The 12,829-nt window shown below is 44.7% G+C and overlaps 1 protein-coding gene across 1 annotated transcript in view; it reads left to right on the top strand.

Moving 5' to 3' along the window:
• Positions 1-12,829, top strand: part of SNTG2 (syntrophin gamma 2) — a 339,371-nt gene that overhangs the window by 131,614 nt on the left and 194,928 nt on the right. The window contains exon 4 of the mRNA XM_032294284.1: positions 47-104. Coding sequence (XP_032150175.1) covers positions 47-104 — 58 coding nt within the window. The remainder of the gene's footprint in view (positions 1-46; positions 105-12,829) is intronic.

The following is a 12,829-nucleotide window of genomic DNA, read 5'->3' as shown; positions in this document are numbered from 1 at the left end:
CTGGATCATGATAACCACGTTTCCTTCTGTTGGCTTTGTCTTTCAGGGAGGTTCTGAGCACAACGTTCCTGTCGTCATATCAAAAATAATCAAAGGCCAAGCAGGTAAAAACAGACAAAATGACCTGTGTATGCATTGCAGCCATTTGTCAGATAACGAAGTACTGAAAATGATAATTAATTGAGCAGACATTTGTTTTGCTGAATTACCCAAACTCCCATTTTATTTTGTAGCTGTATCTCTGTTCAAAGGGTGCTTCTCATGCCCTGAGCTGAGGCTGCCCTTTTTAACCTCTGCTGATCCTTCCAGCCCTTAAGAGAGACACTAATTCTCTGTTTGATGTATCAGGTTATCCTCTAAAGATATTGATGATTCAGGGGTTTGAACACTGACTTTAAGGTATGTTAAAAATTGAGGATAATTAAGTGTAGACGGAGAAGTCCATGGCATTCGCGCAGCATCCGACACACAAGCCTCTGGGCATGAGAAGATAAGGCACCTGTTGCAGGAGCAGCGGACCCTCAGGCAGGGCTGGAACCATGTCCTTTCTGCACCTGGAAGCTGCTGGTACTGCAGTGACTGCCACTTCAATCCATGAAACGAAATGTTGGCTTTGCGAAGAATCACAAGAAGAACTGACATTTACAGGGAAAGGGTACCATGTGTAGAATCCAAAAGTGAGGGTCGGACTTGTGGCCACACGTCTCACTATTGGGCAGATTGTTTCTCGTAAAATTAGATTTTGAAGATAACCCCCGCGTTAAACTGCACGCATCCATCTGCTTGTCAGGAGGATTCTGAGTCCCTGTGGCCGGCTTCCTCCCAGCTGGTCCCGCAGCTCCTGGGTGTGCAGATTCAGGCCACTTCTCCCTGTTCTCTAGAGCAAGGGACAGCCAGACATATGGTCCATGTGGGGGTGATTACATCATGTCCTTGGAACCTGCAGGGGAACAGGAAGTACCACAGGGAGGAAGCAAGGCCCGGTGGCCTGGTGACCTCATGCACCTCACATTGAAAGTGCAGCCACTGCAGGGGACCACAGCTGTGTGCCTGGAGGTGACATGCTTCTCTCCACACACTGCCAGAAATGTGGAGGTTTCAGGTAAAGAGTGAAGGATAGGCTCATACTTTTTCTCAAAAGTTCTTACTCATTTCACCCAATTTTACCCAAACCGTAAGCCGGGGATGCAGGCAGAGTGCCCTGAAGAGGCCGGAGGTCCCAGACTGGGGATGCCTTGACCACGAGCCCTCTGAAGGTGGGTGCAGTGAGGGCAGTGGAAGGTCAGGTCAGCAGTGCGCGGTGTAGGAGATCACGTTCTGCTGCAGAGATTGTCTCAGTGGGATGTGAACGCCCCACGGCACCTCTGCATGTGTTCTCAGGGAAGAGAGGTTTCCATAGATTCATTTGCCATGAAATTTGCATCCGGGTGAAGATTCTTTTTCACCAAAAGGACATTCAGGAGTCAGATCAACACATTTTTCTCCTTTTTGAGCAAGCTTACAGACTTGCCTTTAAACATGCAGCATATGGGATTCCATTTAATCAGGAATTAGGGACCAGTGAGCCCCTAAACCCAGCTGCAGCCTCAGCCTCAGAGGCAGCAGGCACCATCTGGAAGGAAACCTTCGTTGTCTGTAGGTTAAGAGGGAACTCCAGGGTACAGGGCACTCCCAGCAGCGTTTTCCTGGGAACACCTAGGAGTTTCAGTTTTTTATTTTTTATCGTACTTTAGGCTCTGGTGTGCATGTGCAGATCATGCAGGATTGTTGCATAGGTACATACATGGCAAGGTAGATTGCTGCCTCCTTCCTCCCGTCACCTATATCTGGCATTTCTCCCCATGCTATCCCGCCCCAACCTCCCCACCCTGCGTTGTGCCTCCCCTAGACCCCCCAAACAGTGTATGATACTCTCCTACTTGTGTCCATGTGTTCTCATTGTTCGACACCCGCCTATGAGTGAGAACATGCAGTGTTTGATTTTCTGTTCCTGTGTCACTTTGCTGAGAATGATGGTTTCCAGATTCATCCATGTTTCTACAAAGGACAGGAACCCTTTGTTTTTTATGGCTGCATAGTATTCCATGGTGTATATGTGCCACATTTTCCTTGTCTAGTCTATCATTGATGGACATTTGGGTTAGTTCCAGGTCTTTGTTATTGTAAACAGTGCCACAATGAACATATGTGTGCATGTCTTTATAATAGAATGATTTATAATCCTTGGATATATACCCAGTAATGGGATTGCTGGGTCAAATGGAATTTCATTTCTAGATCCTTGAGAAATTGCCACACTGTCTTCCACAATGGTTGAACTAATTTACACTCCCACCAACAGTGTAAAAGTGTTCCTATTTCTCCACATCCTCTCCAGCATCTGTTGTCTCCAGATTTTTTAACAATCGCCATTCTAACTGGTGTGAGATGGTATCTCAATGTGGTTTTGATTTGCATTTCTCTAATGACCAGTGATGATGAGCATTTTTTCATGTGTTTGTTAGCCTCATACATGTCTTCTTTTGAAAAGTGTCTGTTCATATCCTTCTCCCACTTTTGAATGGGTTTGTTTGTTTTTTTCTTTTAAATTTATTTTAGCTCTTTGTATATTCTGGATATTAGCCCTTTTTCAGATGGGTAGATGGCAAAAATTTTTTTCCATTCCATTATTTGCCAGTTCACTCTAATGATTGTTTCTTTTGCTTTGCAGAAGCCGTTAGGTTTAATTAGATCTCATTTGTCTATTTTGGCTTTTGTTGCCAGTGCTTTTGGTGTTTTAGTCATGAAGTCCTTGCCTACACCTATGTCCTGAATGGTTTTGCCTAGGTTTTCTTCTAGAGTTTTTATGGTGTTAGGTCTTATGTTTAAATCCTTAATCCATCTGGAGTTAATTTTAGTGTAAGGTGTCAGGAACGGATCTAGTTTCCGCTTTCTGTACATGGCTAGCCAGTTTTCCAAACGCCATTTATTAAACAGGGAATCCTTTCCCCATTGCTTGTTTTTGTCAGGTTTGTCAAAGATCAGACTGGTTGCAGATGTGTGGTGTTGCTTCTGAGGCCTCTGTTCTGATCCATTGGTCTATATCTCTGTTTTGGTACCAGTACCATGCTGTTTTGATTACTGTAGCCTTGTAGTATAGTTTGAAGTCAGGTAGCATGATGCTTCTAGCTTTGTTCTTTTTGCTTAGGATTGTCTTGGCTATGTGGGCTCTTTTTTTGGTTACATATGAAGTTTAAAGTGTTTTTTTCCAGTTCTGTGAAGAAGGTCATTGGTAGCTTGATGGGGATAGCATTGAATCTATAGATTACTTTGGGCAGTATGGACATTTTCACAATATTGATTCTTCCTATCCATGAGCATGGAATGTTTTTCCATCTGTTTGTGTCCTATTTCCTTGAGCAGTGGTTTGTAGTTTTCCTTGAAGAGGTCCTTTACATCCTTTGTTAGTTGTATTCCTAGGTATTTTATTCTCTTGGTAGCAATTGTGAATGGCAGTTCACTCTTGATTTGGCTCTCTTTTAGTCTGTTGTTGGTGTGTAGGAATGCTTGTGATTTTTGCACATTGGTTTTGTATCCTGAGACTTTGCTGAAGTTGCTTATCAGTTTCAGGAGATTTTGGGCTGAGACGATGGGGTCTTCTAAATATTCAATCATGTTGTCTGCAAATAGAGACAAATAGACTTCCTCCTTTCTTATTTGAATATCCTTTATTTCTTTTTCTTGCCTGATTGCTTTGACCAGAACTTCCAATACTATATTGAATAGGAGTGGTGAGAGAAGGCATCCTTGTCTGCTGCCAGATTTCAGAGGTAATGCTTCCAGTTTTTGCCTATTCAGTATGATATTGGCTATGGGTTTGTCAGAAATTGCTTTTATTATTTTGTGATACGTTCCATCAATACCTAGCTTATTGAGGGTTTTTAGCATAAAGGGCTGTTGAATTTTATCGAAGGCCTTCACTGCACCTATTGAGATAATCATGTTTTTTTGTCTTTGGTTCTGTTTATGTGATGGATTATGTTTATAGATTTATGTATGTTGAACATACATAAATAGCCTTGCATCCCTGGGATGAAGCCTACTTGATTGTGATGGATAAGCTTTTTGATATGCTTTTGCAATCAGTTTGCTAGTATTTTATTGAAGATTTTTGCATCGATGTTCACCATGGATATTGGCCTGAAGTTTTCTTTTCTTGTTGAGTCTCTGCCGGGTTTTGGTATCAAGATGATGCTAGTCTCATAAAATGAGTTAGGGAGGATTCCCTCTTTTTGGATTGTTTGGAATAATTTCAGAAAGGGTGGTACCAGCTCCTCTTTGTATGTCTGGTAGAATTCGGCTGTGAACACATCTGGACCTGGCTTTTTTTGATTGGTAGGCTATTAATTGCTGCCTCAGCTTCAGCCCTTGTTATTAGTCTATTCAGGGATTCAACTTCTTCCTGGTTTAGTCTTGGGAGGGTGCAAATGTCCAGGAATTTATCCATTTCTTCCAGGTTTACTGGTTTGTGTGCATAGAGTTGTTTGTAGTAATCTCTGATGGTAGTTTGTATTTCTGTGGAATTGGTGGTGATATCCCCTTATTGCTTTTAATTGCATCTATTTGATTCTTCTCTCCTTTCTTTTTTATTAGTCTGGTTAGTGGTCAATTTTGTTGATCTTTTCAAAAAACCAGCTCCTAGATTTATTGATTTTTGTGAAGGGATTTTTGTGTCTCTATCTCCTTCAGTTCTCTCTGATCTTAGTTATTTCTTGTCTTCTGCTAGCTTTTGAGTTTTTTTTTATTTTGCTCCTCGAGCTCTTTCAATTTTTATGATAGGGTGTTGATTTTAGATCTTTCCTTGCTTCTCATGTGGGCATTTATTGCTATAAATTTTCCTCTAGACACTGCTTTAAATGCAAGCACACGGACCCCACCCCGCCCCCTTGCAGGATGCTGCGGGTGTGGGGAAGGGTGCAAGGGTCTCCTACTTATTCTACACCTCCCCAGTCTCTTCACCATGCCCGACTAGAGTCAAGCTCAACAGGGTCTTCTTTCCCGCAGATTCTGCCAAGCCCATTCCCTTGGCTGTGGTTTCCCTGGACAGTAGGTAGGGACAGTGGGAATCTCATTCTTCTATTCATACGCGTCACTAATCAGATGATGAGGCATTTGGTTATCTTAAGAGAGTCATAGTTACTCCCACCGTTTACCCATACTTCATTGAATTTCTTCACTTTGACATTCAGAGCACTGGGCAGAAATCACATCCCGTCAACACCTGTCACGGTCCTTCACCAGACTTTCAGTTTTATAAGAAATACTGTGTTCATTATAACGAAGATAACAGGAAAAGAGAGAGAGCTCTACAGGTCTCTGAATGAAAAGATAATTCTTTTTGAGTTTTTTGTTTTGTTTTGTTTCTTGCTCCCTCCCCCGACCCCCCGCGATGGAGTCTTGCTGTGATGCCCAGGCAGGAGTGCAGTGGCAAGATCTCGGCTCTCTGCAGCCTCCGCCTCCCAGGTTCAAGTGATTCTCCTGTCTCAGTATCTGGGGTCATAGGTGCCTGCCACCACGCCCAGCTAATTTTTGTGTTATGAGTAGAGACTCACCATGTTGGCAGGGCTGGTCTCAAACTCCTGACTTTAGGTGATCTGCCTGCCTCAGCCTCCTGACGTGCTGGGATTACAGGCATGAGCCACCATGCCTGGCCTCTTTTCGAAGGTTTTTGGAGCTTTAGGAACATTATGATTCAATTGGACTACAATATTTTGTTGTATATTTTATATCAAGTGTTGCAGTTGTGGTATTGACCAGCTTCACAGAGCCCAGTGCTTTGGCACATGTAAAGCAGATTCCACAAGGAGCCGTGGGTCCACTGCTGCTGTGTCGGGCACGGCCAGTTCCTGCTGCACCCCAAAGCCATGTGGCCGGCTGATGGTCATTGGGAAGAAGGCATGGCCCAACGCAGCTCTGTTCCTCTCATCTTTGCAAACATTTTCAGTTATTTTCATTAGTGGGTTTTGTTGTTGTTGTTGTTAATTGGTGGATATGATGAAAAGTCTCAGAAAAGAGAATAGAGAGTAAGGTTAGCCAACAGGTGATTTTCAGTAAACGATTTTTATGGTCAATTCAGAAAGAAAATCTATTTTACCTGGAGGAGGAGAAACAGGTCAAAAAGGCCACCCTCCCTAGAGTGTGAGCATGAACCTTGGCTGTAGCCCATGCACCCTCTTCAGCCAGCACCCCTGCCTCGAGCAGCCAAGGCCTGGTGGATGTGGTCAGGAGAAACTGGGACCCAGGAGATACCCAACAGCCTGTAGACCATGCTGATGCAGTTCTCTTCAGACACTGCAAGCTTCACAAGTAACTCCAGTGTGGGAGCCCCAGTGGGAGGTCCCCACGCTCCTCCCGGGCCTGCCCTCAGGCTTGCAGTCCAGACCCTTTGCGGATTTCCCACCCGGAGCCTGGACTGCCCGCCCCTGCTGCCCCCTCGTCCTGCCAGCTCGCCTGTCTCCATCCTCAGCGACCCAGGCCCACGACCTCAGCACACAGTTGGGGATGAACTCATCTAGCTGCTCCCTGCACCTGCCTCTCCCCACGGGGATCCATTTCATCGGCTGTGCCAGAGTTAGTGTTTTCTAGACACATTTATATCCTCATTGTGTGCACATTCAGTAACAAAGTCCTGGCAATGAATTGTGAGTTTTTAGGCATCTGGAGTTTGGTGTCATTTATTTTTCTCTTCCATATAAAACACAGAATGAGTATTTTACAGGCAAGCAGAGCCTCTGTGTTGTCCTGAGTGTCTGTGTTAAACTGACACGGGATTCTGGCCTCAGGATGAGGGGAGTGCAGGAGGTACTGTGGGGGGTGCCAGAGCCCCGGAGAGCATCCCTCTCCCCACAGCACACGGAGTCGCCAGATGAGTCAGGAGGCAGACAGAGCCAACCCGGGGGATGAACTAGAGCCAGCAACACCTGCGGACGCTGAGAGAAGCTGTCGCATTCCCCCACATTTTAGAACCTCTTCTGCGTGAGCAGGTATGCAGTCATCCCAAGGTGATTAAAGGCCCGACAGGTGGGATCAGCTCCCCAGCTCTCTTTCTCCAGGGATGCTAGAGCAGCCAGGTAGGCCAAGGTTTCATCTCGCTGTATTTTAAGAATGAGGCAGTTGTAAGATGTTAGACTAAAGCAAAATGTAAAATTAATCTGCTTATTTATCCGTGAGTTTCTATCATATTTAACAAACAACTTCTATGGATAAGACCCCTCTGGGGCCGTCAGCAGAGACCACGGCACGACTCTGCCATTGCAGAGCTTGTAGACAACTGGGTGGGCCGTGAACATGTGCACGATGTGTTTGCAGGTAATCACGCTCCTGTGAAGTGAGCAAGAGCATGGCAGGGAGGAGATGGGGTACAGGGTGCTGTGTTTTGTAACGTGGTTAATGATTTTATCCTGTGAGCGAGAGGGAGTCAGCTGAAGTTTGTCTAAAATTAGAGTGATTGGGGTAGCTTCCCGTGTAAGAAAACTCACCCTGGCTGTTCTAAGAGACTGTGTTCCAGGAAGCAGGGAGGAAGGCGGAGAGCCAGTGCCATATGCAGGAGGGGCTGCCATGCTCTGCCCTTCTGGAATTTTGGTGAATTTGTAGACAGGTGGCCAGAGGCTGGATGTCCCTGGGGGTCCCACGTCCCATGTTGCTGAAGGGTGGGCTGTGTGCCTGAGAGGAAGGAGGGCTCGTGCCAGGTCCAGGCTCTCATTTAGCCTCAGCACCAGTGGGCTGATGGTGCATTTAACGAAGTGGCCCACACAGGTACTGGGATGTTAAGTGAATATCAGAAGCAGATGTTCTGGAGGGCCGGGATCCCTGCTGCATTTCAGGGTGGATTTCAGGGCTGGCCAGCAGACCTGGGTGAAGCTCAGAGGACCCTATCAGGGTAAGAGAATGTTTAGAGAGGCATTTAAATTAAATGAATGGCACTGGGGTGGTTCTCCAGAGACTTACTGTAGGCGGAGAGGAGAAGACGCCTGAGGCCTGAGTTAGGCGTGCGCAGCCCGAGGCTGGACAGTGGCCGGACGTCACAGTGAAGTCAGGCAGCTGGCTCAGCTCACTTGTGCCTTCAGTTCTTCATGAAGTTGCTCCTGAGAGGATGAATTGCCTCAGCAGCTTTCTGGAGCATGACAGAGTCAGGGGTTCTGATGGCACCGTTCAGATGCAGCCCAGTGTGCAGGATTACACGCCCCGGAGCCGCCATGCCCCAGTGCCTCTAACGTGGAGACCTTCAGACCTCTCGTCACAGGGACTCGGGCTTCACAGGTCCACGTCTTGGGTGTGGAGAGGCCGAGAGGTCTAGCTAGGTCTGAGAATCTCCTCAGTGCAGATTAAAGGTTGAGCAATGTGTCTAAGGTTATTTAATACCTGGTGAGATTGTATATTTTGGGGGAGATCTATAATTATTTTTATTGTGTTTAATGAGAAATTTATTAATATCATATTCGAAAATGAAATGTAATTTTTCTTGCTCATCAAATATCACATATTTTAATTCCTTCAATTTATTAACCTTTCAAGTAACGATTATAAATTTCTACAAATGATCCATTTGATGATTTTAAGCTTCACAAACTCTGGACAAAACCTCTGCACGTGCTGTGATTGTAGGTTTGCAGGCATAGATTTGGTCATTCGGTTAACATGCTGCAGACCCCTGCATGCTAAGCACTGTCCTCTGTGCTAGAGAAGCGAAAAAAAGACTGATTTCTTGCTTTCAGAGAATGTACGTTATAGTGGGAGGAGATAAACAATAAGCAAAGATACAAAGAAGTTATGGTGTGTCATTACGGATAAGACTAAGGAGAAAAATACAGCCACATTTTTGCTAATACTTTGTTTCAGGCATTCATGATATGACCTTTAACTACACTATGAGATACTGCGATTTTCATCCCCATTTTACAGATGAGGACACTGAGACAAAGACACATTAAAGATATTGCATGCACAGGGACACCCATGCAAATGACTGAGCTGGGGTGTGACCCCAAGACCCATCCCTGGGTCCTCATAGGTGCTGTCCCTCTTTGGAACATTTGTAAAGAGCAGTGCAGTATGGTTACGGCGTTTCTACATTGATTCTTTACTTTTCTACATTCCTCGGGTTATTGCTTTATGTTGTTGTTGCCTAGGGTTGAGTAATGTAATTTTGATACTTCCTAGTGCAGTAATAGTGAAATCATTAAAGCAGAAAAGGAAAAAGCAGTCTCTTTTCGGGCCAGCTGAGTGACAGTCTCTGTGCTATTGATGCCTGGGTTATTTGATTACTGACAGGAGATTTGATTAGTTCTCTCAGGATAATTTAAAAATAAACACTTTGTATCGAGCTTTCTTTTTATAGTTGAACTTCTTTTGTCAAGTCAATAGACTTTTAATGTGCACATGTTTACCTAAGTTTTAGGTTTCTACACGTATGTTCCTCAGGGGAAAAACTCACTTGTCAGCCGGGCCTGCGTGTCACTTTGTCAGTGTGTATGGCCTGGGGGTGCTGGCGCTGTGAAAACCTGGGGACTCTGTTCCAGGAGAGGCTGTGTGTGCTGTGAAATCCTCAGCTGTGGTGGTTTGAGTGAACAGGACTTGCTCATCTCACTGAACGAGAAATCCAGCTGTCTGATGTGGTTTTCTGCCAGTATCTTCCCATCCTCCTGCGGCACCATCCTTAGCTTGTGGGTTTTATCCTCATGTTCCTTGCCTTATATTTGCAAAATGGTGGCTGTATTTCAAGATAACGTATCTTCGTTTTAGGTAGGAAAGAAGGGAAATGGGGCACCAGCCCCGAAGAAGTGCTATGGTTCCATCTCCAGGAAGGAAAGTGTTCACAGTATTCCTTCATTTCTGTCTCACCCACCAGAACCAGACCCGAGTCCACCCTCAGAAAGGCTGAGGGAACAAGTTCTTGATGAGTTGTTTGAGGACCTTCTGCCACCCTCTTAGTTAGTTAGGGGAATGAGGGCTTCCTTTCGCTGAGAGCCACGCACTTGCCCTCTGCTGAACCGTGGGAGCCGGCCGGGCTCTGCTGCGAGGCTGGGAGGGCTGGGGGTGGCCCCACTTGCCTTTTGCCGTTGCCAGCTGTGCTGTGCAAGGCCCTGGCTGGGGTTTGTTTCTGTCCGTGGTTTCAGGCATCTGCTGCAGGACTTACAGCTTAGATATGGTGGCTGCCATGTGTGGTTCTGTGTGAGGTGCACCTTAGCTGCTTAGACATGGCATCCTTCACACCTTCATTCACCGCTTCAGTGAGGTGTGTGCCCCTGCCAAGACCCACATGCCAGGAGCCACACGCGTGCTCCTTCACAGCCTCCTCAGCAGCTGGTCACCAAAAAGTCTATTTTAATACCTAAAATCACCATGGGCGATGGGATTTGACCCATTCTATACATAGATTTTATGAGGATTGGATCACTCTGAGCGTGGTTCAGTACCAAGGATGCCGGGCTCCTGCTTACTCTCCCTCCGATGAGATTCTTCTCCAGGACTCAGCTGCCCCGTCCCAGAAACCATCCATGACTCCATTGCCTCCAGAAAAGCCATTGTCCAGGCCGGGCTTTCGAGCTCACCTCAGCGTCCTGTGCCCTGCAGCCACGTTTGTCTCTGCTCTGCTCTGATGCAGGCACACAATGCCCAGTCTCTACCCTCACCTGGAAGTCGGCCTCCCCCACATGTCATAGCGGGTTAGAACGCACACCTGGCGGCCCCGCCTCTGAGGTTCTCACCTTGTTCCTTGGTAATAGTGGACGCATGCTGTCATTCAGGTGCTTGGTGTGGAGAGCTGTGTGCACGTCTTCATCCTGACATGTCATGCTTTTGGAAAGTAAAGGCAACCTGGCCAAGTCCCCTAAGCCCCTTTTATTCCTCATCATGGTGGCTTGCCCTCAGTGATCACCTAGTTTATACTTAATAACATGAGGAAGAATGAAGCCCTCCTCTGTGATTGGATGGAATTTACATGTGGTGTTCCCAACATGACAAAACCTTCGAAACCAAGCCGGACTGCAGGTAACACACAGAGGGGATGAGGAGAACCACATGATAAAAAGGGTCATGGAGGTTAGGGACGCCATCTGCATAGGAATTCCTGACACTGATATTTTGTCACAAGAAAATAACTTCCATTTTCACTGGATCTTCATAAAAACCATATGAAATGGACAAGAGATCCATGGTTATTCACATTTCTTAGGGCAGCAGATAAACAGAGGAGTAATGAGTTGTCCAGTTTTACTCAGCTAACAAGGGCTAGTAAAGTGTCCTTTACTTATACACTTAGATTTTTCCCTCAAAATCCAGTTCTTCCTGCTGTAGCATATCATCTCATTGGCTACAAATAAAATTCAGTCACAGCCACAGTTTAATTCCATGTAATTAAATAAATGGTAATAAATAATGTAATAATAAATCATGTTTCTGTAAGAGCTTGAATAGGCTTGGGCCGTATAGCTCATTTGATGTGTATCTTCAAGAGACAAATGAGACAATGAGGAAATACCCAGAAAATTGCAACAGAAAGGAAGGGGTGTGTTGTCCCAGAAAGCAAGGCAAGGTGAACGAGAGCCCTTCAGTCATTCTTCTGCGGAGCATTTATTGTTCAGTGCTGGGAAGTGTCATCAGCTGAAGGGTGGGTTCTCACATGGAGGCCACCTGAACTATAGTGGAGTGTCAAGTTGGACATGAGGCTCACTGTTACTCGTAAAGATGTTGACACACTTACACAGAACGACGAACCTTCTACTACTGGCACAAACAGTCAGACAAGAAAAAATAAAAGGCATCCAAATCAGAAAGGGAGAAATAAAGTTATCTGTTTGCAGATGGCATGATTCTGTATATAAAAACCCCAAGGATTCCACAGAAAAACTGTTAGAACCAATGATTAAATTCAGTAAAGTTTCAGCATACAAAATTAATATGTAAAAGTCAATAGCATTGTTATACACAAATAATAGTTTAAATCAAGAAAACAATCCCATTTATTAATACAAGCACCAGAAAAAGTAAAGTATTTAGCAATAAATATAACCAAGGAGATAAAAGACCTGTACAATGAAAGCTATAAAATATTGGTGAAGACAGTTCAAAACATTGAAGAAGATACAAACAAATGGAAAGATATTTTGAGCTCATGGAACAAAATAATATTGCTAAAATACATATGAGCCAGAGTGATATGTAGATTTCATGTAATCCCATCAAAACCCAATGACATTTTTCACAGAAACAGAAAAAACAATTCAGATATTCATATTCAGAATCACAAAAGACCCTGAATGGCGAAACAGTTCTAAGAAAAAAAAAAAAGTTGCAGGCACCACAGTTTCTGATGTAAAGTTATATTACTATAGTAATCAAAACAATATGGTGTTGGTATGAAAAACAGACACATACAGCAGTGGAGTGGAATAGAGAGCCCAGAAGTGAATCTAAACAGATAAGTTCAACTAATTTTGGACAAGGGCATCCAGAGGATACAATGCAGGACGGATACTCTTTTCAATACATGCTACTGGGAAAATGACTTCCACATGTGAAGGAGTAAAATTGTACCCTTACCTTACACCATACAGGAAATCAGATCAGAAACCATAAAACTCCTAGAAGAGAACACTGGAGAAGAGCTCCTCGACACTGGCCTTGGCAATAATTTCTCGGCTGTCACACCACAAGCTCAGACTACAAAAGCAAAAATAGATAAATTAAACTACATCAAACTGAAAAGTTACTGCACAGCAGAGAAAACAAGACTGCAGCCTATGGATTGGGAAAGTATGTTTGCAAAACATCTATCTGGTAAGAGGTAATT

Source organism: Sapajus apella, unplaced genomic scaffold (genome assembly GCF_009761245.1).
Source record: "Sapajus apella isolate SASKATOON/1434 unplaced genomic scaffold, GSC_monkey_1.0 scaffold31, whole genome shotgun sequence".
Classification (NCBI taxonomy): domain Eukaryota; kingdom Metazoa; phylum Chordata; class Mammalia; order Primates; family Cebidae; genus Sapajus; species Sapajus apella.
The sequence above is the reverse complement of the archived record's forward strand: the minus strand, read 5'-3'. Positions and strand labels throughout refer to the sequence as shown.